Here is a 25,020-nt window from a genome sequence, read left to right as displayed (position 1 = left end):
ACGAAATCGTCGCACGTGCAGTGGGAGGCCGAGTGCGAAGAAGGCGCCGGTTTTTGCTCGTTAACACTGTTCTGATCGTGTAACACATGTACGGTTAAAAGCCAGTTGTAGCGCGTTCGAGGTGTAGATTTAAGCAGTGCAAAGATCTCGGCTGTATATATACGAAGGCGCCATATTTTGTTGCTGGTTAACCCTGCAATAACCAATGTATCACATAGGATATATGCTGAGTTTGATGCCGCAGATTGCTGATTGATGCATAGAAAACTCAATGCAAAGCCCGAAGTTGCATTTTTATGTGCTGGAGTGATGTTTCAGCTGTGGATAGCTTAAATGACAAATGACTATTTAATTACTTAATAATGTAATCAGTGTTAACAGAAAAGCATTCCACTTCGTTGTTTTTTTGTCCACGTATGTACTCTCCGTGGCTGGAAATAAATGTCAAACAATTTGTTTCTGTTTCTCTTGATGTGAAACTGTACGTGCATTGCAGGGTTAATGGTTAAGCGTTATACAGAGTTAAATTTGCTTTCGCGCTGTGTACTGTTTAGAAGCGTACGCTCAGCTTCCGGCGGTAGTGCGAGGCAGTCGTAATGTTCTTCGTACGTGCCATCTTTGTAGCAATTTGCACTGTGTGCAGTAGTGCTGACGCGTGGACGCGGGTTTTCCGTCAGGCCTAACGCCCGTACGCACGACAGCAGATGCGGCGTTGCACTTGTTTGGTCGGTATATGTAACACGCCTATATCGTGGTGCACGAGCACTTAACGTGCGGAACGCGGTTGGCGTGCTTGCGTGCGGTTCGCGTGCGTTCCAGGTCTTCGTCTGCTTCCTCCGGGGTTTCCGTTTTCGGGGATTGCGCGCTCTTGCGCGTACATCTTTTCCTTTCTTTTTTCTTCTTTGTTTTGTGGGCTTTCTCGCCGCTGTACACACCGGGTACCGCCGGCACGCTCGGGTCGCCCGGGCCGCTCGTTCGGCCCGCTTCCTGCGTCGACGCGGCGCATGCGTGCGTAACGGTATGGGAAGGAAGAGCCAGAAGACAAAAGGAAGAAGTAAAAGAAAGAAATATAGAGCGGCTGCCACCGTTTCCTCCCCCCCCCCCCCCCCGCGCTGCCGGAAGCGACGTACGTTACCCGCTTTTTTACCCAACTCTGCTTGCCCTTAAAGTGCAGCGTGTGTGGGTAATGTGCGTGCGTGCGTGCCCGTCGTCTGTTCCACCGTCTGCGTGTGTGCCGTCTGCTCGCGCCACTAAGTGCAGCCCTGTGCTCCCGCCCCGACGCCGGTGTCGGTGTGGATTAGTGCCGCGTCGGTGCGCCTCTGTGCGGAAACGCGCTCTATGAGGATGTGCGTGTGTCCCGTCGTGGGAAGCCGTGTGCGTGCGTATGAAAAAAAAGGGGGGGATTTGGGGGGTGAGGACGTTGCGTTCACAAGAGACGGGAAGCCCCGGCCCCGACAGAAGTGTCCAAATTCCGCGTTAGAGGGCGCCGTCTGCGTTGTTGCGCGGGCGTGACCGATGACCCAGTGCACGCGTCCGCGCACACCCCCGTCAGCTCCGGTCTGCCTTTGCTGCCTTTCCGCCACCGTGGTTATATAGAGATGTCACGCTGTGAAGAGGCTTCCGCGAATACAAAAGCACCCCCCCCCCCTCCTCCCTCGCCCCCCTCTCTGATTCTCGCGCCGTGACGACTCGTTAGCGGGGGGGTTCACGGAAGTTGACGAAGGATGGCGAGGACGAAAAAAACAAGAAGTAACAGGACGTCGAACGGTATATGCATTGCGGAACTGGCGACACCTGCTCGTTAGCGTAGGAGCAGGTGGTGGTGGTTGATAACGGTTTGGAGGAGCGTGAGAAAATATCCGCTCCAAGCGGTGGCTCGTATAATGTGGTTCTGTCTCTCCCTTTCTGATTGGTGGCGTACCTGTGTGTGTGTCTGTGTGTGTGTCTGAAGGATCCTGACTGTAATTGTTATATCCTCTATGACTGCGGTTGCGGTGTGGCGTGTTTTCCTGTCGATGTTGCCTCTTCGACGCGGGGTTATGCTTTTCCGGTTCTGTTTGTTTTTCGACATTCTTTTCCGCTCTCCACCGTGGAGCTGCCCTAGAAGCATTGTTGAATATGACGGCTATGATTATGAGGGAATTTCCCTTTGAAACGGGGCGGTCGCGTGTGCCACCACACTTCAGCAGATAGTGTTAGGTTCATATGCAACTTTACTATCGTTAGATGTATGTTTTAATTCTGACTTTTTGATGTGCTTGGTAAATTCATGGTCGCATCACTCTGCGACTGTATACCTCTTTTTATTCAACCGTGTTTAACTTGCAAGATGACAAGGACCTTCTTTTAAATGTAACCCGACGGAAACTCAGTAGGTAACGTGCAAATCTTGCAAGTGTGCTTCACCGCACACCTCGTTTGACCTAACCACCATGGCGGACCTCGGCTTAGAATCGTAATTAAGGTGTCAAACGCCGCCATCTTGGCCAGGGAAAGTAGTTGTGCGAGAAAGCCTGCTTACGGAATTTCGCTTGACGTCATTGAAGCTTTATCGCATAACTTGTGCTCAATGGCAAAACATACAAGGCTGCAGTTGTTCACTGGCGCTTTCTTTTACTTTAAGACTTGCAGCTCGCTGTTGGCTAGTGCATATCATAGAACATTTGAGAATCCATGAATTTATGGGTACAAAACAGCTGTGCCATGAGCATAAGCATTTAGACTGGAAGACAAACTTTAGGAAATGCAATTGCCGGGTGGTCGAGAATACTCTTTGATCAAAAACGACTGACGAATTTGTACATCGTAAAAAGTACATACGGTGGTCTGTTGCCATCTGCAAAATCGTTGCCCGACTCTTTCCACGAAGTGTCTGTTCTATTTAGAACTTCATTTGCTTTCCTTAACGCGGCATTCTGTATTCTTGAACAATTGTTCTTGTGCCTTTTAATGCGGATGAAAGCACTTCCTTAATTCGGACATAACCCACGCGACTTGGTCCGTTGTCAGTTTTATGGCAACCTAGTTAGTAAATTTTTACAAACTTTAAGGAGTTGGTGCTTACCACTGCTTACCACTGCACTCAGATCATGCAACAAGACGGCATTTTCTGTAGTTTGCATCGTAAAGTAAAACACTTGACATCGTTGGCTCTGGTGGTTTGTCCTGACTTTTATGTGCCAACAAGCACTGAAACCATTCCACATCTCCATGGTGGTTTGTTTCTCGAATGGTGAGGAGTGCACGTACTGAGGCGGTTGATTGTTTATCTCTGGACAAACCAGGAAAACAAGGAGGCCAAGAACTTCATTAAACGATGTAGATAGATGAACGTAGCCTTGTTGAATAATCTTAGCGAGAATAAGGCAACAGTAAGTGCAACAACTCAAGGCTTTCATGAAAAACAGAAAGCGCTCGTATAATACGATCAGTTCTCTATGACAGTGTTGCTGATGTATACATGCCCTTGGTCATGAATCGCCACTTCGCCAATGCACAAGGAAAGTACATTTAAACCACGATATAACGAACTTCGGCGTAATAAAATTTCGATATAACACAGCAAACCGCTGATTTTACCTACTTCGTTATATTGAGGTCTAGCTGCATTGCATGCCTTGGCGAATCCTATGTGTTTGCTGCAGTGCGTGGTATTGTGGCGCCGTCAAGCATGCACTAGGCTAACGTGCTGATGTTGCCTACGAGACTTCGAAGCACACTTTTTACCATTTTTTGCCTTACGTTTTTGTTTGTTGAGCGATTAAACGTGTGACACGCTAGAGGCTTCGGACAAAACGTCACATACCAGGACAAACAATATAATTCGCTGCCACAAATCAGCCATTTTTTGTAAAACTGGTAGAATAAAAGGACAGGTCAGTGTAGTAACGTTCTGGTTATCAAAACTCAGCATGGTAGCGGACTGTCACAGCATGACCGCGTTCCCTCAGTTTCTGTTGGTCTAGTAATGGCTGCTCTATTGGTGCATGAAAACAGTTTTCTTTTTATCCCTTGCACGCGTCTTCTCAACCGAGAAAAACAAAAGCGCCTCCCTGTTTTGTTATGGCAGCACGCTCTGGATTGATCAAGTGCCTTTTGCTTGGCCACTTGGCTCGTTATGTTGCAGCAACACTGCTGGCTTGTCATGACTGGAATAAAAAGAAAAAGTTAGAAATACGAAATCTTGCGTGTGCAATTATGTGCCTTCTTTTTACTCCTTGCTTGACAAAGACATCGCAAGTGACTTAGTTCTCATCATCCTCGTGCACCAAGGAGTGTGCGGACCAGGCGTTCTCCCAAATTTCTTAGCAACTGTGTCTGAAAAACAAACTAACAAATGCACTGCGATGTTTGCTGGGCTAAGCCAGCAGCCTTCAGTTTAAGGTTATGTGCCATGACATCGAGGAAATTCAGTTTTCTCGCAGAAACCCTGGTCCGTGTACTTTGGTGCGAAGGCGTGCGTACTACTCGTACAAATTTACGCTTGGCTTCGCTCTGCAACCAACGCCTTTAACAACTCTATGTACATACGTAATGTTCGCATATCAAGCAAGAAACTGTACACGACACGTATACTTGTAGTCTAACATTACGTGCTCCTTGTTCTCGCCGTGTGCAGGCCACCCGGAAAGTGTCGACCTGTGGCTACCTGTTTGTGGCTCCCGACTGGGACTTCTCGCAGGCGGTCAATCGGACGAGGGTGAGTCGAGAGCCTTTGCCCGAAGGCGCACGAAACTCGCTTCACGAGAGCAACGGGGACGCAGAGAGAAGTGCGTCCTCGTTGCTTCACGTGTGGTTAGATTCCCGCATTTCAACGGGCACGAGGTCGTGTGCTTCGTTTGCGTACGATATCATTTGCCATCGCAAGTATAGTCTCGAAAAGTGGAAAGTCTCATTGCCACTTCACAACAAAGTAGCAGGCATTGAAGCCAGCGAAAGCGCAAAGGAGGTTATTGTTTTGCTTATTAGAAATCGTAGAGAAAACAAACGAAATTGCGCTACCCGGTGCGGGTCATTTGCCCGCCCAGTTTATCAGATGTCTTTGTTCGAGATTATCCCAGTGAGTGCTAGCCAGTGCCGCTCATAGCCAAGGCGGCGGACACGAAACTTTCTTTTCTATAATGAGGCCATGATAAAAGCATTGCACGTGTAATGGGAGTGATGCGGGTTCGATCCGCATCCTGCGGCAAGCTTTTCATTTCGTCCACATTCATTTCCCTTTATTATTTGTACTTTTCACTTAGGCGTTACGATGAACATTCCCATACACAGTCGAACTAGAAGCTCGTTCATGTGTTTCGAGAAACAACGCGAGAGAAAAAAAAAGAAACGTACTAACCAGGAAAACGTATGATCCGAAGTCACTGAAAAATTTGGCGTACACCAGCAAGTAGTTGACATCTTCGGTAATGCGAAATGGGCGAATCGTTGGAGCACGACACGCCGACCCGCGCGGATCCGAGCTTTCGGGGCCCGACACGTGTGCGGTCGTTATTTATTATTATTATTATTTTTTTTTTGCGGTTTCGGCGAGCTTACGTTTACACCGCTCGAATCCGGCGTGGGACAGCAGCTTCTTCGGGCGCGACATTTTAGCGGGAAGTTTTGACGTTCCCACTCGGGGACAATCGTTGCGGCTCAAGACGCCGACGCGCGCGTATAGATGGTGAGACCGGACCGGCCCGAGACGCGCGCGTTGTCGTTATGGTATTGTGTAGAGTTTCCAAACGGCGATGGTAGGGTGGCTAGAATTCTAGCCACACTTGCGCCGGGAAACCCAAACGAAATCGAGCTGCTGAGCACGCCGGAATACGATGCCGATGCCGCCAGAGCGAAACACGACAAGGATGTGGAGGCTCGGGCGTATTGGCAATTCACGGTAACACAAGCACAGCGCGAAAGACGGGCACGAGATCGCCACTTCTTTTGCGCTGTGCTTGAGATGCGAAACATGACGCTCACTTCGCGCCGCCTGCAGCAGGGAACGGCGGCGCGTTTGGGGCTATCGCCTATTAAAGCGATCAGTAGTCTTCCGACGGTACTACGCCACACGCGCCGTGAAACGGATAGGTAAAGGCGCTCATCGCATAGTTATGAGTGCGACGTCCGACGACCCGCGAGGAGATTTGCTGGTACCGGAAGAGGAAACCGGGTGCGTGCCGGCATTTTCACGTGACTCGGGCGGGCGAGTACTGCAGGGAAGCTACCCTGGCAGGCGCTCTCCACTCTCGATCGTGCGTGCCTCGCGGCTTTTCCTCTTCACATGAGATCTAACGACCTGAAAATGTATCTTACGATCGCAATTTGGCGATGTACTGAACGTTGGTTCCGAAATATCGTGTTTTCCGGGAACGTATTTGCCGGTAAAAAAAGAAGAAAAAAGCGTCGTCGCCGGCAAATTGTACGAAACGGGATCGTATCAACGAGGTTCTATTCTATTTCATCTGGCTTCATTGTCTGTTACTTCGTGCAGTTGAGACTAATGAAAATTTGAGCCCCTCAGATTGCCTTATTCCTGTTGCTTATTGCCACTTCATTGGTTACGAGCCCTGTTACTGGGGCTCCCCTGCGTGCCTGCAACTCTGGAGCTCCTGAGAGTCAGGATTGATTCCTGTGAAGCTCTGATGCTTTGCTGCAGCATAAGTTCTACTATGCCTTTGTGTGTGGTGCCATAATGAGTCCTATCGTGCCCTCAGTGACTAAGTACTTTGGAAATGACTGTTTGAACTGCGTACATGGCGTGGTGGTCAAGATTAGATAGAAGCCGCATCAGAGCTGCTTGACTAGCCTCATCTTGTACACAGGCTGCCAGCACAGATGGCAAACCAGAAGGCAGTAATCGTGAACGGCTACCTGTATTTGTAAACTTGTTAAAAGAGACGCTTTTTGTAGATTATGTCAAGAAGGTTCGCAGAACACATCAGAGGTGCACTGATAACAAGCTGGTTTACATGGCAGTCAAGGCTTAGCCAAAACAAGCTCTAGCCTATTACTCATGCTTCGCACTGATTGGGCAGCTTTGGAGCATGCATCTTCTTCATCACACTTGGTACGCACTTAGTACAACAAAATTGTGGATTTTAATTCAATTTGATAAAAATGAATTTTTTTTGCCACACATGGAACCACTTGTTGGAGGATTCAAGCTATAATTATAATCCTCTGGCACTGAAACTTCAAAGTCAGTGAAGAAACTCTAAAGGAAGCTTATGGTCATGAACTAATGATACAAAGGAAAATTGTTCGTGTGTTGTTTGAGTATATAGGTAAGACAGTAGTACAGACTAGAAGATACAAGTAGGTAAATAATATTTTTGCTGAGGCTAAAAAGAAGTTTGTCTGTGCTGGTCAGGTGATGTTAAGTAATGTGTAAAGCTGGGCAAATTTGTGACTAATCATCATACCATGTAGGTGAAGCAGTGTACTGAACAGGACAAAGGAGAGAGAACACAAGGAAACCTGACACTTGCTGTGACAGCCAGTTCTGTGTTGCCTTGTGTTCTCTCTGCCTTTCCTGTTCAGTGCGCTGCTTCACCCATATGGCATGATGATCATGTGACGTTTAGCATAGATGAAGAAGGTATGTTACATTATGCAATGGTTTTCACGAGATAGACAATGTAGTCAAGGGCAGCAGAGGCTACATGGAGCTATGAAATTGGTAAATTTTCAAACATGTGACACATTCGTCCATTACAGGACATTGTTAACTTCACATTTCTTTAGAAAGCCTTTATTTTGCTTGGTTTGTAATAAGGCAGACGATGATATCTCAGTGCCATCATGTAAAAACTAAGCTGCAATCAGTCCTGAGATACTATATTGTTGTCTCATTTAATAGTGGGTTGTGCTGTACTGTAACTTCTTGGAAAGGTAATCTGTAGGAGGGTATGACAGTAAGTCATACCTTCCTGCACAGTGCATACTGTGCACACCGTGCACTGTGTGTTTTTACCCACGGTGCCATGCAAGAAGAAAATTTTCATGGTGCTTTAAAACACTAGGTGTTGCTGAGCATAAGCACAAAGCTCCTAAAATAGATAATTGGCCAACATTTTGTTTGATCAGGTAGAGAACTCAACTTGAGGAACTAAAATATAGAATGCTGGTCTAAGTGCTGTAATTGAAAGTGTTGGACTTTCTTAAAGCTCTTAAACATTGGACAAAGTGATGCGGTCAGAGGAGTTGGATGTTCAAAGTCCTAAAAAGCAGGCATAGTATCCGAGATGATGATCGTTCATTGTTTGTGATGATGCGTTGTCCCTTTGCAGAGGTGGCAGAGGCGCTGGTTCGTCCTCTATGACGACGGAGAACTTACCTACTCTGTGGATGAGCATGTGAGTGTTTGTTCCGATGATATCAAACGACAGTGCAGTCTATGTTGTCAGTCTGACGAATGTTTAAAAATGGCATTGAGTGGCTTTTGTGTGCCGATGTGACATTTCCAACTTGCCATACTTTAACTTTATATGAAGGTCCCAGCTCTCTAAACCCTAGAGAAAATACTGTCAAGTATGAGAGCGCCCCAAATAATTTACTATGCTGAATGTTTCTGGAAGCCTCTTTCTATTCCAGTATTGAAGTGGTTGACGGGTCATGATGTAGCAATGCATTTCTGCAACTGCTACATGTGAGCGCAGTAAGAAGAAGCGTGTAAGCGCTGTTGCCAATTTTTTTTTATGGACAACATTATCGTATCTAGTCTTATTGCTACATGACTTCAGCAAGTTTTGTTCTGCATCACGACTCCACCATAATGCCGATGACATCAGCTCCAGCATTTCGGGACCTTTCATTAAATTATTTTACAAGTGTTTCCCAGCCCTTGTGCTTGCAGATGGTCATCCTTTTAGTGCTAGGTGTCAAGGCATAGTGTCTGCTTCAGTTTACTGTTACTTCTGCTTGCGATGCATCCTCTTATGTGTAATGGCGCGTTTCTCTGCTGTACAACACAGCGTGCCTAATCGAATGATCTTGCCGTGTCTTCTTTCAGCCAAACACAATCCCGCAGGCGGTGATTGACATGACCAAAGTGGTGGCTGTGGCTCACGCCGAGGAGCTCACTGGAAACCAGTTCTCTATTGCCATCACTACGCCAGACAAAGTCCACTTTGTCAAAGGCACAGGTCGCGATGACAGCAAGTGGTATGTGTAACCCAGAACGACGGGCACTGTGATGTGGTGCCCCATTGAATTTATCCCTCAGACTATAAAATGCTGCGCTATAGTGTGCTCTCCGGCATTCCTACTACTATGTTATGCCCCATTTCATACTTACCATGGAACACTGCAGAAGCTACGCAAGTACTGCAGTCACACACGTTTCACTCCACACATTTCGCCATGCAGTTGTACTTGATCTGCGATGCTTTCTACTGAATAACTACTTCATGTCTCACAACTACAACTTGTGGACATAATGTTTTGTCAAACCATATATTATTTGTGCATCAATGTGCCCTGTGTTTTAATTACGGACACAAGTGATGCACTGCGATTTCTAGTTGCAGAAATGTTTCACTCTGCTAGTTCTATGCCAGATAGTTTCAGATATGCGACACCTGCTATGTAATAAATACATCATATTTTGCGACTTGAGAGTATGAGGCTTAATGTCGCATTTTATCACGTGATGTGTGTCTAGAGCTTTTCTTCTTTTGTGCATGGGGCTGTATTCTAAAGCGATAGTGCTAAGGGCCCCATGCCGCAAAGGTTCGTCGGTTTCAGCGTCGGCGGAATTGTCCATGAGCAAAAACTTCCATATCGGTTGAGGTACATGTATATGTATGTTCCATAGTTTGCTATATGACCTGCAGTACATGTGGGTTATATTGCCACACCATTCTATCAGTAAAGTTGCCCATACCTTGTCTTACATTCCTAGCAAAGTTATTCCTCGGAATTTCGAGAATGACAGCCCGCTAACAAATGTCATGAAGCAAAACACCAACAGCGCATGCCTTTTACATTAAACCTTCTCAGATTGAAATATTAAACGTGCGAAACAATAACAGGAACCTGAAAATTATGTAATTTTCTTGGCGTGGCTTTGCGCTATCTCCAGGCTCCAGGATTGACCCATGCAAGCGGCCGCATTTCTACCAGAAAGCTTGCCTTCATGCATGATGTTTTCCAGTAAACATTACGGTTACATAAGCTGCAATTGCAGGGGAACATGAGAAGCAGTCAGGAATCTTTGAATGCTATTGCATCCCACTCTTAAAGGCGAAGCTTAAGCTCCTCCAAATTCTTTCATGCAATTTACAAACTTTGTCAAGGACTTTGTCCCAAAACTGCAGTGAAAGCATAACTTGGAAGGCCTATCTTTTGAGAGGGAGTATTCCAATATTGGACACAGTGAGATTCCATAACATTGCCAAATTCAAGATCCTGTCAGCTTTGATTGGCTCATAGAATGGCCACGCCCCCTCTGATTTGAGCTGCTGAGCTCAAAGCTGTGCGTTCGAACTTTGCTGCTGTGGCCGCACTTGGACAGACGTGGAATGCAAAAACGCTCGTATACCGTGCATTGGGCGCACATTAAAGAGCCCCGGGGAGAGGGTCAAAAATTAATTCTGAATTCCGCCGCAACAGCACACCTCACATTCAGATCATGGTTTTGGCATGGGTAACCATCTAAAACCATGATCTGAAGGTGAGGCTATTTAAATAACACGGTAAAATTTCAAAGTGCCGAGATTGGCACCCCAGTGTTTGCTGATGTCTTAGTTTGTGACATTGCTCGATGTGACGTCGTGCAGGTGGTTCGACGTGCTGTCCCAATTTCCAAGCAACATGGTACGCAGCAAGAACAAGCACAATGCCTGCAATCTTGCACTTGCGAAGTCAGCGCCTTCTGTCAACATCCTGTCATGCCAGGTTAGAGATGCTTACATTATGCACTTGCTTAGTACGGTTGACCTGCTTCAATATAACATGGTTTAACCATCTCACCCCATGGCGGAGCTGGGTTCGTCTGCACATTTCTGGTAAAAACGATCAAGGAAGAGCTCAGCTCTTCTCCCCTCCGCCCCCCCCCCCCCCCCGATAATTTCGGCGATACAGTTTATGCTGATAAAATGTTCTTTTAATACTCTATATTCTGTAATATTATGGTAGTAAGTTGATTATTAAAGCGAAAATTAATCTAAAAGTTCAATTCTTTAAATTTCGTGCTGGAACTCCAGCGCCAATACTTCATGGTGACATCACGGATTTCAAGATATCTTTTTGTATTTTGAGCCATAGTGACTCTGTTAAAGTTATTGAAACTTGTGGAGCTCAGACCTTAGCTGCTTTAGAATGCAGTTTAGTCAGTCTATCATTGCCACTAAAAATTAACTAGGGGAGCAGATGCCGTGAAAATCCGTGACGTCCCGGCAACTTGGTGCGGGAATTTTCAGGCACCATCGCACCCCTTGCCCCCCCTTCTTGTTGTCGCTTCTTTTCTCTTCTCATGGCAAGAGCAGCTTCCTTGGCATTATAGACGGGTAATTTACAAAGACAACTGAAGTAATTTTTCTTTAGCATTCTTTTAATCGGGTCCCTCTGCCGGCATGCGCAAAAGCTGCCAGAAGCCATATTTGTCATCCCACAGCTCACGAAACAGCCGCTGTGCTTTAGATGCACACTATTTGCAAGCCCTTTACTATGAATTTCATAGTATCTTTTCTAAATTGCATGCACAAATGTTCGTAATAAAAAGAAATCAGCGCTCCAAGGCACTTCATTCAATGCGCAACAAAAACAGCGGCGTCAAGAAACAGTTAAACTTAGGATGTTGCTCCGCTATGTTACAGGGTTTAAATGGAGCACCTTATTAGTGGTCATACCAACACAGGTTATAAAGTCCATAAGACAACAGTGCTCGATGTGTGATGTTTCAGGTAGACACATAACGCTGAAAAATTACTGACAAAGTCATCGAGTCAAAACTGAGGCGTAATCACTTTTAAAGTACAAATCTGGTGTTTCCTTTAACAGTGGACCGTACTGTACATCGATCCAGTATGTGCGTGGCACATTTCGCTGGTCATATTGGAGCACTTATCTAATTCTCTGAGCGACTGCTTGAACATTCCTAGTCCGGTTGTGCAGGAAGAAAATATACTGTGGTGCACTGGATCGTAGTGAAAGTATGCTATGGGCTGTAGAACATTCGGTTGAAGTCATGCATTGGTGGTCAAGTGAGAATAAATAATTCACCGCAGAGCTAGTTAATCCGAAGCAGCTAAGTGAAAGACAGAATCTCCTGTCCTGTGTTCTCTTGTGCCTTAGCCTGTGCCACTAGTTCGTGCTCTGAATTTTAGACAAGATTCTCTGCTACAGACTGGGAAAGCCTGGTCCACATTGTCATTGACAATTTACGTCTAGTGTGGTGTTCCTCACGCTTGAATGGTTGTGCGAAAATTGCTGGTGTTGCGAAACATAAATTGTGCTTTTTATGGGGTGGGAAGTGCGTGCACGCATGTCCACAAATGACATTGACACGAGTACATTGTTTACCTTCCTTAGGTAACCATTCTTGACCATCTAACCACTGTGACAAAGTTATTGCTCGGCGCAAAAGACACATGTATTGGAGCTTTCTTGAATGACGTTACCGATTCTATAGCGAAAGAATCTTGTCCAATCAGATCGCTTGCATGCCCTGAATGATGGTGTACATCCTAGAATGAGTGTGAGCGCCAGCGATTACACTGGAATGTATGATGAGTCATGTTTAAAATAGCCAACACACATGAGCTGTACATCATATTTCAGATTTCGACGACCAACAGCATTGCCCGAAGTCTGTGTGTTGCTTGCTTTTGTGGGCACAAGTTCACCCAATAAAGAGTTAGATTTGTGACTCACAGTTCGACCACCGTCTGGTTCTTCACCATCACGACATGGTATCTGGTTCATGGCAGCATGTAGGCATGTCTTATGCCAAGTGATAGCTTTGTAACAGTGGTTAGCAATTGAAAAACGGTCACCGGGAAAGGATACTAACCCTCCTATTCAGAAATGCATCTTAATTGAAGCCCATGCTTGACTTGATTTTAATGACGCCTGTCGTGAACGCACCGAAAGAAACGCAAAGAGCATCTTTGGTACGTTCGCAACAGGCGTCATTTATATCAAGTCAAGCATGGGCTTCAAGTCAAGATGCATTTCTGAATACGGCGGTAAGCATTGTACACATCGTGTCATATCAGTTGCAGTTGACAGAGCACTAGTGTTTGTGTTTCACGCTCTGTTGAACTGTCATCATTTGTACAACCTTGTAGTTTCGAGGAGTAAACCTCATGATTAAGGAAAAAGTTTATTGTGTTGAGGAATTTTATGAGAGAAACTCCTACATATGGGCTGGCATCAATGTGTCAGGCTGATCAGACCTTTTGTCTGGTATTGCAGAACCAGTATGAAGACCGCGGACTCGGAAACAGGGAGAACTATCGCAACGGCACAATAGAAATGCAGCCCACGCAGCAGCCACTGGAGATTCGAAGCAATGGCACGACAAACGTGGTCTCAACGAACAACCGTGAGGGTACTGCAACTGCTTCCTTGTTTTCCACGGCGGCACTGAAGGGATTTAGCAGCTAGTGCTATTTATTTTTCCGTATTTATTGTTGTTGCCAAATGTTGAACATTTGGGTTCAACATTGAAATCCTTTTCAAATTTCTCAACCGTCCTGGACTACTGCATACCGGACCTGTTAGGTACAAATCATGTGCACATCATGTGCATTTAACTGTTCTCTGTATGCCATTTGGTCTTTGTTAACATCTTTAGTGCTTCTTTTGGGACTTTACTGTACTCCTCCGTCAACCCACTATTTCTTTTTGCTACAATTCTCTTCGCACATCAAGTTATAGAAAGTGCCGGAACAGTCCAAACTCTCATTTGCACTGTACGCCAGAGTAATCAACAGCAACAGTATCAAAGAACATATTTATTGTTCAGCTGGCATTATCCAAATAGTCATCAGTATATGCTTCACAAGCTTGCGAGAGGATGTGGAAGATGCTGTTGGCATTGTAGATGCCATTGTGTGACTGGATGAGTCTGACCACTTTGTTGGCATGCTCCCTTTTGCTTTTGAGGCTTTTTATGCCCACTTTGCCCTAATGCCTGCCTATTGTTTTCAAACGTTCTTGATTTTTTTAGGTTTGAAGCATGCTGCCTTTGAGCTCAACCATGGTGGCACTGGCAAATGGGAGGGGGGCAGGGGGGCAACACCCCCCTGCCCACTGGATCCACCCCTGCTTGAAGTTGTTTTGTTTTTTGGCCTTCTCCTTTTCATGCTTCACTGCATACTCATTTCTTGGACGTGTATGTAGTCATTGCTGTTCCTCGGTGTACGCTCGAAATGCCATTCAACAAATAGACGAGTCACTTTGTTGCTGATTCACTTAATGCCGAAATAATGTATGCTGTCTTTTCTTTCTTTTTTTTTCTTGCAGCGCATGTTCCCCATAATGGGGTGCCACTCTGCAGGCTTGACAGGTGGGTCTGTTCGACTCTTTGGCTCAATAATATTGCCATGAAGCTTGCTCGACAGCAGGCGTGATGACTTCCTATCTGAACGATGTGGCACGCAGCCTTGCGTTGATCTAATGAAGTCGCATTCGACAGAAAGATAGCTTCGTTATACCTGATGTTTGTTATAAGGCTATCTATCTGGTATTTGCTATTTGTTCGTCCTTGGAATCACAACGAAAGACAGCGCTTGTTCGTTCACCCCATAAGATGGTTTGCAGTACAATACACTACCCCTAGCGCAGTCTCATCATACACCACGCCGGCTGCATAACCTTGTGCATCTTTCTGGCTGAACCCAAGCATTCAGTATCTCTGTGCTGCCATGTGCAATTCATTATTGGAATGACCTCCCAAATAGTGTCACTAAGAATCGCGATCTCGTTGGGTTGAGAAACGCATTATTAACCACCCATAACACTGTTTAGTGATTGATAATACTATGGCTATTGCTTGAGAGGAAGCTTTCGCTCGGGGGCTTCTGTCTAAACACAAGGGAAAGGAGAAACCATCTTTCTCGGGAACCCCCGCACCAACTTTTAAAAGAAACAGTTGGACACAGAGACTGTTGGTAGTGAACTTTTCATTTAGGCCGTCAACATTTTAACAAAAATTGCAGGAAATTGAAAATTTTCAGGAAATGAAACTATCTAGTTTGCAACTCTGTAACTCTACAGTCTAAAGCTATATAGCAAATCTGTGAACTGCATCTAATAGTATGTCTAAAGCGGACAAATTTAATGTATTATACGTGACTCTCAAATACAGCACTAATATGTGAGAAGCGCTTTTGCAAAACCTTCTTAAACGTTGTAACAAATTCACATTACGTATAAATCAATGTATCAAATTTGTCCGCTTTCGTTGTTGTGACGAACGCAATCTACAGAACTGCAATATCTATTCTTGGTGCAGTGCTGCGAATTTGTAAACTTCGTGCTTCCATTTTTTCTTTTCAAACCTGTCAACATTTGGCAATTCTTGTAAAAACATTTAGGCCATAAACCAAAATTCTGCTTCCACACTAGAATTTAACTTTTTCTCTCGAATGCCACAAATTTCTTTAAAATCGACCCCGGGCTTACTTCGGAAGAGCATTGCTGTATTTTACATGTATCTGAATAGGCGGCATTTGAGTTGAGGCCGAGCTAAAGCTTCCTCTTAATGTCTCATTTTAACTATGTGTAAAAATTCTTTTTTTTGCACGATGAGAAAATTTATGGCGACTTCAGCGTGTACCTTTTATTGCAATTAGCTTTTGTATAATGCCTGTCTCTTCGTTTTTGTTTGCTTGTCTTACTGTCCGCTATATTTTTGACAGTATCTATGTATCGTCCCCGCTCACACAATATTCCAAATAGGAGCCTGTGAGGAATATGTAAATAGATAAATAAATAAATAAGCATGTACAGAAAATGTCATTAATTTGACCCATGTTAATTCAGAAAATTCAGAACACACTGTCCTCGGCAAGGAAAACAGTTAAGGTGCTTGCAATTGGTTTTACTCAGCATGTATTTTGAAATGAACAAGTAGATCACATTTGTTTAAAGCTCAGCTGAGTGGTTGGTGCTTTAAATCATAGCTGTCGTCCATTATCTGTAGCCATAAAGTTATCGATATACCAAGCTCTCTTCCGTACCCACTTTATCTACTGTCCTTTAAATGGGGAAATACTACCAGCAAAGTTGAACAAGCTAACAATTCTTCAGAAACGAGTGATTAAGGCAGTAGAGGACATTTCATACCTTCAACACACACACACACACACACAGTGGAATCTCGATAAACGGAAGTCGCTTAAATGGCACTGCCGCTTAAACGGAACGCCATCCTCATGGTTGGTTGGTTTTGTATGCATGCAATGCTCTCTACAATGTCTCTCAGTAAATGGAACTCCTGATAAATGTTCCCTGGTCCCTTGAGGTTCCGTTTAAAGAGAATCCACTGTATATACATTGTTACATCTGACAATTCATTATATGAAGCTTCAACTGTATTGTGGTATATTATTGTTCTTATTGTTCTTTTGCTGTGGGTGGAATCCATGCTTCAATTTTATGTATTTTCTTTGTCACTTGATTCTGACATTTCAGTTGTACGGACTTTATGTGGCTCTATCTGTACGGAACTCTATGATGCCGGGTTCTGCGGCAAATTCACGGCAGATCTAACGGCATGTTTTATAACCATTCTCGGCAGTGGCGGGAGCAACAGCAGCAGCAGCGTGGCTGCCTACACCGACGCGGATGCACTCGCCAAGAGCCGGAGCCGTCGCTACCTCAAGCGGGAAAGCCGGGGACTCAAGAGCCAGCGGAGCCGTTCGGACGGGGTGGCCAAGATGGTCCCCACCTCCCGCGCGTCCGAGCTCCTGCCGGCCGAGTGGGCCGGGGAGCGGGACCACCCGCGGAGCGGATCCAGCGGCAGCCCGCCTCCGTGCCCGTTCCTGCACAACCCCGTCTACCTTCTCCTGGCCGAACCGCACACGAAGCCCACTGGTGGCACCAAAGATACCAAGACGAGTAAGCCGGATAGAGGTCGTACAAAAAAAAAAAAGAATAAAAATCGGGTAGGCTGTATAGGGGACACAGCCGCAGCGGGGTGCGACGTGAAATGTCTTTGCGTGTGCTGCAGATGGCATGTATGGGCACTGGGGTACAGAAATGGACGTAACCAGATGTACGAGTCACATTTACCGACGCACTGTAAAGGTTACGTGCCTAGCTTTCGCTACAGCTACTGGGAGTCTCGCGGTACAATTTTGCACTCGTGCTCGCTCTCTATTCGTAGTGGGCCCGTTCGTTTTCCACTGGGTGTTTGGGCACTAGGGTAAAGAAGTGGATTTTCCTACTGGTGGCGCCCGAGACAGCCCTCTGCCGCTCAAGCCCACCGCACTCATAATGCTCCTGCTGTTGCCTTGATCTCCTGCGCTTGCACTCACTGTGGAGACGGACACGTTCCACTGTCCCTCTGTCGGATATCCCTCTGTCGGCCTACCCGAGTCTCCTCATGCCATTTTTGCACCGTGTGTGTCGAATGCAAAGCGTAGTTGGAGTGGGGGGGGGGGGAACATAGCCAAGCAAGCGTGAAACTTTTTGAGTGTATTGCTCATTTGTCGGCCTTGCATCACCTGTGGGTACCCATTTGTATTTTTGTAAAGTATGGTTAGTGTGGCATTGTGAGTTCTCTCAAAACGCTGCCATTCCGGCTTGTATGCACGAACTACTGCCGAGCTAGGCCTCCTTCAACTCCGCATACAAGGCTGAAATCAGGCCCAGTTTTGTCAAGCATGGTGCTACAATGGTGTCATCTGTGCACGCAATACATGCATGACCGAGTAATGGCTTCTTTCCTCGACTCAACAGCACAAAAGTAAGGTCTGTGGGTGGTATGGTTCCAAAGATATAAGTGATAATGCTAAAACGTGCTTTCGTTACATACGGTTTCAGCTAATGACATCCTTTGACCCTTTCTAATTAAAGACATTTCACATCAAAAGAAGCAGACATATTGAAGAAATAGTGCAGACAACAGGGCACGAGAAGATGACGACACAGGTGCTAGTAGTAGTAGTAGTAGTAGTAGTAGTAGTAGTAGTAGTAGCAGTAGTAGTAGTAGTAGTAGTAGTAGTAGTAGTAGTAGTACTGTGTAGCTAGGTATTTCTAAAACCAGATACTATAACATGTGTCATAGAACAAAAATAAGTAATAGGGTGGAGTCATCTGAACCAAAAATGATCGTGTCTATGCTCCACACTTTGAGAAAAAAAAAGTTAGGCAAATCATTTTGCTGGTACCTCACTACCTGGCATTGTTTAGGGTTCCGCAAAGTGTTTCTGAGGGGGCAACAGCTTTGTATAAAGGGAACAAGTGTGTGTGTGTGTGTGTGTGTGTGTGTGTATGTGTGTGTGCGTGCGTGCGCATGCGTGTGTGTGTGTGTGTGTGTGTGCGTGCGTGAGAGAGAGAGAGAGAGAGATGCATGCATGCATGCCAGCTGTGGCAATGATGACAACTTGAAAAACAACATGGCTAGATCACAGCGACAATAGCATGACAACTGATTCTGTCGTATTCCATTGATGCAGCATTACAACCCATTTTTTTTGCGACCTTGGCCAATTCTGGAAGCGATGCAGTAGGCAAACTGTGCCGGTCCAGAAGGCATTGCACTGTCGCATAGCGTCTCAAAGCATTAGCTGCCACCAGAGTAGGACAGGGTAAAGGATCGTGCATCTCCCCCTTTTCAAAGCAAATTGTTGCTATGTCACAAAATGCACATTCCAACCGCCTCAAAGCACCAACTTGCATAAAGAAAGGAGACTGGAAAGGTTGTTATTCAGTCGTGCTATGCATGCATCTATGACCTAATGGATAAAGCATCGAGCTATTGCCCTGTGGGATTCTGTCTCGCGTCCCGCCATCAGACACATACATTTTTTTTATATATGTAAGAACGGTCCCGGACAATGTGGGACCAGAACTTACCTTCCACATGGTGCCTCGAGTAAGAGGCCAAGATTGAAATTTCTCAAGAGGTGTTGGGTCACATGCGTGAAAATGGAAACTGAACTACAGCGTCCAGTCAGGTGACACTGGGCTCCCGTTTCTGCTTCCCCAGACGTGTCGATGGCGCAGCAACTTCTGCTGAGCCGGTGGCAGAATGAGACCAAGAGCTTGCCACCGTCGCCCAACCTGCTCCACCAGGAGAATCACCGCTCGTGGCGATCGGACGAGAATTCGCGGCGGGACGGGGGTGACGGGGGCTGCGCCGTGCCCCACTCGCCGCCTTGTCGCGACGTGCCGCAGTGGAATGTGGTGCTGCCTGGCAGCGGGAGTTCTCAGGAAAAGCATGCGGTGAGTCGGTGGGGCGGGGGACGAAGAGGCTGAAGAGACATTAAAAAATGCTCGGATTGACGTCAAATTTCTCAAGTAGAGTATGTAAACAAAGTAAGTTAATGGCTTTGAAAATAAAATTGTCTGGGTGGGTACCAAACCAGGCCTCCGGGGTGCGAAAGGAGCATGCCTCCCCGATGCCACGGCGGCTCCATGGTTCTGGCTGACTAAAAGTGTGCCTAGTGCGTGCGACATTGCACGTGTCACGTCACAGCCATCTGGCTGCGACATTAGCGTGGATTAAGGTTGGTAAAAATTAGAGCAAGGTGGATTAAGGTTGGTACAAATTAGAGCAAGGTGGATTAAAGTGGCTAAGGTGATTAAAGTGTACTAAAGTGGATTAAGGTTGGTAGGAATTAGAGCAAGGTGTATTAAGATGGATTAGAGTGGATTAAGGTTAGTACAATTAGAGCAAGGTGGATTAAAGTGGATTATAGTTGGTACAGATTAGAGCAAGGTGTATTAAAGTAGATTAAGTTTGGTACAAGTTAGAACAAGGTGGATTAAGGTGATTAAAGTGTACTAAAGTGGATTAAGGTTGGTACAAATTAGAGCAAGGTGGATTCAAGTGGATTATAGTTGGTACAGATTAGAGCAAGGTGTATTAAAGTGGATTAAGTTTGGTACAAGTTAGAACAAGGTGGATTAAGGTGATTAAAGTGTACTAAAGTGGCTTAAGGTTAGTACCAATTAGAGCAAGGTGGATTAAAGTGGATTAGGGTTGGTACAAATTAGAGCAAGGTGGATTAAAGTGGATTAAGGTTGGCACAAATCAGAGCAAGGTGGATTAAGGTGATTAAGGTTGGTACGAATTAGAGCAAGGTGGATTAATGTAGAGTTATGGAGGACACGTGACAATGTACGACGTCACGCGTCACAGACATAACCAATTAGAGAAATCATAATGCTTTTGCATTCAAATCACATAAGGATAATTAAGTGACTCAATTTTTTTTTTCAGAGGGGGGAGGCAGGGGGGGGTGCTTAGTGTGCCACTCCCTGCGACGAGCGTAGCAAAGTACTGTTAAATTTTGCGCATTATGCAGTCAAACCTGTTTGTGTCACACTCAGAAAAAAAATGCACATGAATTCGATGTAGCATGTAGCATGAAGAGTTGTGTTAAATTTCATTACTAAAAGCACGTCTGACTTTACTATTCTCATTTCCCTTCCAAAGGTACCTTACCGGAATGTCCATTGATTGGCTGATAGGGGAATGTTCCGACATTGTGAAACAGTGTGGTTATTGACCAGTGCATGGAGGCCATGCACATCATACTGGGCAATAAGTATGCACTGTTATTTATTTTTCTTCTTTTCCCAAAGTTGAGAACTGAAGAGGCTGGCTGTTGGCACAGCTTGACTTGATGTATGGTTGCATAGTTAGCTATCCACACGCAGTGTGTGCCGTGGAGAAAGAAGACAGTCACAGTTTCGCCCCAAAGGCAAATCATTGCGATAGCATTGTGATTGCGATAGCAAATTATTAGGCAGCTGCACCAAGTAAGGACAGTAGCTTTATCGGTGTATAAACTGGTAAACATTGGCTTATTAACTACATTAACAAGAATGGTGTCACATGCCCACAAATAAACGTGAACACATCTCACTCGATGACCGCGGACACTCGGTGTCAAAATGGTGTGAGGAACTGCGGCAGCATCAGTGAGTGAATTGGCCTTCGTGCTGCCACTCACTTCAATGCAAGCTTCGTGGCAAGAACACAGCGCACCCGAAGTTATTGGCACTCGGCGCACTCTGTCCCCATTACAGATCGATTTAAAGATGCGGCCCGTTCGGCTGAGCCATGTACATCAGGCGCCAGAGTAAAACCCCCACCCCCCCACCTTGGTGCCTTGCGCACGGTGGAAGACAGCGCACTTCCTTCCCATCTTCTTCCCTTGCCTGGGTGAGATCAGACCACTATCGTCTTCTCGCCCTCGCACACTTTCACTCGCACATACAGCATACGGCGCACAGCCACGATGTTATCGACTTTGACTTTACGCGGAAACTCACGGCGACGCCGACACGGGAATGCACCTGGAGTGCCCGTATAATTGCTATTGCAATAAAAAAAAAGTCCTTGTTTGTTATCATTATTTTTTCTTCATTACAGCCAGATAGTAACATCTTTGAGCAAGAAAGCCAACATATGGAACCATGTGGTGACGTTTGATCTATCGGCTAACGCAATTTTTGTTCGATGTAACCATACGTTTTGCTAGCCATTCTTGCTGGAGCATTACTGTGTTCACTCATTGTTCTATGTAAGAGATAATATGACCGAGTTTAATCTATAAGTACATAATCAAGTTTGACTGTATGAGGTTTTAGAGTGACTCGCATGGTTTACAGTCATCGAAGTCCCTCAAAACAGGGAACTGTCATTTTCTTGTGTTTTCTGTTTATCTCGCATTCTTGTCAATATTTATTTCTTGCCTGTCAGATATTTAGTAAGGGTATAGCACTTAGCCCAACCTTTTACATTGGTTAAGCCATTTACAAGGTCTTGAAGCAAGCAGTTCAATTTCATGAAATGCATTACAAAATTTTTTAATTTGATTTCTCTTTTTCTACAGTTAATGGATCTTGTTTGGAGATATGGCCACAAGTTTTCTGCTTTTCAAATCATCTTTATCAATCTAATTAACAGCTTAGTGGCTGGTAATTAGAATTAACTACTCCTTGCTTACAGACAGGCTGCAGAGTGATTTCACGTTGCAGTTCCATGCAATTACTTGTAACAAGCATTCCGATCAGTTATTTTCTTTCCTGTCAGCATTGTGATTTTTTGGGCTCCCTAGGGGTTATGAAAGTGTCCAAAAAGTGAGGCAGTCAAAAAAAAACGAGTCCATGTCTTTTACTGTCTTCAAGGACTCAAATTCGAAATAGCTCTGAAGGCCTGTTAGTACACTTATTAGGCATCTCGGTGCTCATACTGTAACAGTAGATGGTGGGTGTATAATTAAGGAACACATACTGTGTCCAATCTTTAAATTGAGGACGACGCATCGAGCTATGGAAAGAAGAATGATAGGTGTAACATTAAGAGATAAGAAAAGAGCAGATTGGGTGAGGGAACAAACGCAAGTTAATGACATCTTAGTTGAAATCAAGAAAAAGAAATGGGCATGGGCAGGACATGTAATGAGGAGGGAAGATAACCGATGGTCATTAAGGGTTACGGACTGGATTCCTAGGGAAGGGAAGCGTAGCAGGGGGCGGCAGAAACTTAGGTTGGCGGATGAGATTAAGAAGTTTGCAGGGATGACATGGCCATAATTAGTGCATGACCGGGGTGGTTGGACAAGTATGGGAGAGGCCTTTGCCCTGCAGTGGGCGTAACCAGGCTGATGATGATGATGACTGTGTCCAATGACAGTAGCCCCTTTTTCACTCCTGGTGTGCTTCACCGCAATACGTTGCGTATGCTTGACCGCGCAACACCGCTATGCTGCGGTGAAGCTGACGTTTGGGAACCAGCATTACGCAATGCTTGACCCTTGCCATGTTTTCCGTGCTTTGAAGCCGTTGGCAAGGTTGACAAAGTTGGAGTCAGTGCCAATGATGAGGCTACGGAGGCTCAGTAGGGAACGTTTATGCTGCTAGGCCTAGCGTTGCAGAATGCACGACAGCATAAAACGACCAGGCACCAGACACCATGTGGCCGAACACAAATGTCTACAGTGGCCGCCGTGGTGGCTACAGCTAGCTATGGCTGCCAGTGGATTCGCATGCAGGAGAGCTGGTTCGAGGCTGCACGATAATCAAATTGGCAGCGATGGTGGCTTTGAGTAATGCTGTTCTGGACCTGCAGTGTCACAGCAAGAAGTTCGACAAATTGGACGGCAAAAGTTGTGAGCGTCCGAAATTTCAGCCATCCTTACATATTGCCTCTATGGTGTGCGTGGCAGTACTGTGAAGGTGTCCGAATTATCAGGCATGTCTGAAAAATTGGGTGGCCAAAAAGTTGGTCGACTATAAACTTAAAAATACGAAGTGGTTGAAATCATTCTGGAGAGCCCCACTATGGCATATACACATAGCCTACGTGTTGCTTTGGGAAGTTAAACCCCATTGTCTCACTAAATTTTTTTTGTGTGATTGAAGGTTTTTACCACTTAGCTGTTCAGAGTCATCTGACAGAGATGTCGAATACTCATGCAGTCACGAGGTGTTCCCGACGGCTGTGGTCAGGGAAGCGGCACACTGGACGCAACGGCATGTGACGGTGGGATCAGCCAGCTCATGAGTGACAGTTTGCCTGAGGTAGGCGTAGGTTGGATTTTAGTTGCACAGTAGACCGTTTTGTTCGCTTTGAGTAATTTTTTTAAAGATGATCTTACATGGTACTCTACATACTGCGGTACTTTTCAGTCTTGAGTTACACGACTTTGCCTGTTGAGCACCATATTTATTCGAATACGGGTCGATCTAGTTTTCTCCAAGAATCTTGCCCAAATTGAGCTGTCAACCTCTATTCTTGACGAAGAAATCTACCTGTATTCGTGAACAGAGCTGGCAGAAGTACCAAGCTAACGGAGTTCCTCCGTCATGCCTGCCTTAAAGCCAGTCTGGAGATTGTCCACACTGGATTTAAGAACTGCTGTGCATCCAATGCCCTTGACCGCACTGGAGACGACATCATTTGAAGTGCCGAGGATGCCTGGGAAGCATCTGACGATGACGACTTCTCTGACAGTTTCAATGACGATGCAGCTTGTGGCATCGACTAGTGAGATTTAGTAGCCAAGGTTACGGTAAATACCGTATTTACTCGCATAATGATGGCACTTCTTTCTAAAACAAATTGACACAAACAGGGGTGCGATCATAACATGGGTTAAATTTCCCACGAAAAAAAACATTTTCTTTTTTCATCCCCGCATTTGCTGCGGGATGACAAGCACGCGGCTGCTGCTGTCAGTGCAGGACACCAAAACAAAAATGGTGGCCGGCGGAGCAAGCTGAACGCGCCGAACGCGATTATTTTTCATCTCGTGAGTACATTACGTGCATTGAAACAGTTTCTTCCGTATCAGTAATGAATAATATTGTTAATATCGGCAAGTTTGCGATAATAACGTAGCCATGTCCACTTTGAGGGGACACAAACAGAGATGTGCCCTCAGCTGCCAGTGACATAGACACACATGGCGGGCATGCTGCGGAAACTGCGGCATTAGTCTTCACTGCTATCCTAATACGGCACCTAATACGGCAAGGGTGGGCAAATATCTTAGCTGCGTTACAAGCGTCGGTGTAGGAATAGGGTACACTTCTAATGTATCGGTGTAAACATGGCCACTATCGTTGCTGCTCGCGATTTGTTGCGTGCCCCTGATTGCAGACGAGAAGAATGGAAAGGCACCCTTTACGTTGTTGTTGACCAAAACCATTATGAAGCCTATAAATAATAAAGCCGAGGCAAGTTTGGTTGTAGCTTTCTTTTTTTTTCGTCTAAGTGCGGAAAGTGATGAAAGGAATGAAATGGGGCATCTGCTTAAGAATGTTGGGTCCGTGCAGACCGCTTGGTATGTCTTCAAGAATCGTTCGCATAGCATTCAACAGATGGTAAGCGTGATCTTCATTAGCTAG

General features: G+C 45.5%; 1 protein-coding gene across 1 annotated transcript in view; it reads left to right on the top strand.

Annotated features, from left to right (window-relative positions):
- The window catches only part of osp (myosin phosphatase Rho interacting protein outspread), a 119,938-nt gene that overhangs the window by 61,265 nt on the left and 33,653 nt on the right, over positions 1 to 25,020 (top strand). The window contains exons 2-10 of the mRNA XM_050173839.3: positions 4,619 to 4,699; positions 8,271 to 8,336; positions 8,993 to 9,144; positions 10,761 to 10,878; positions 13,399 to 13,534; positions 14,452 to 14,494; positions 16,730 to 17,049; positions 19,145 to 19,380; positions 23,590 to 23,691. Coding sequence (XP_050029796.2) covers positions 4,619 to 4,699; positions 8,271 to 8,336; positions 8,993 to 9,144; positions 10,761 to 10,878; positions 13,399 to 13,534; positions 14,452 to 14,494; positions 16,730 to 17,049; positions 19,145 to 19,380; positions 23,590 to 23,691 — 1,254 coding nt within the window. The remainder of the gene's footprint in view (positions 1 to 4,618; positions 4,700 to 8,270; positions 8,337 to 8,992; positions 9,145 to 10,760; positions 10,879 to 13,398; positions 13,535 to 14,451; positions 14,495 to 16,729; positions 17,050 to 19,144; positions 19,381 to 23,589; positions 23,692 to 25,020) is intronic.

Source organism: Dermacentor andersoni, chromosome 8, assembly GCF_023375885.2.
Source record: "Dermacentor andersoni chromosome 8, qqDerAnde1_hic_scaffold, whole genome shotgun sequence".
NCBI lineage: Eukaryota > Metazoa > Arthropoda > Arachnida > Ixodida > Ixodidae > Dermacentor > Dermacentor andersoni.
Note: the sequence above shows the minus strand (reverse complement) of the source record. Positions and strands in the feature narration are given on the sequence as shown.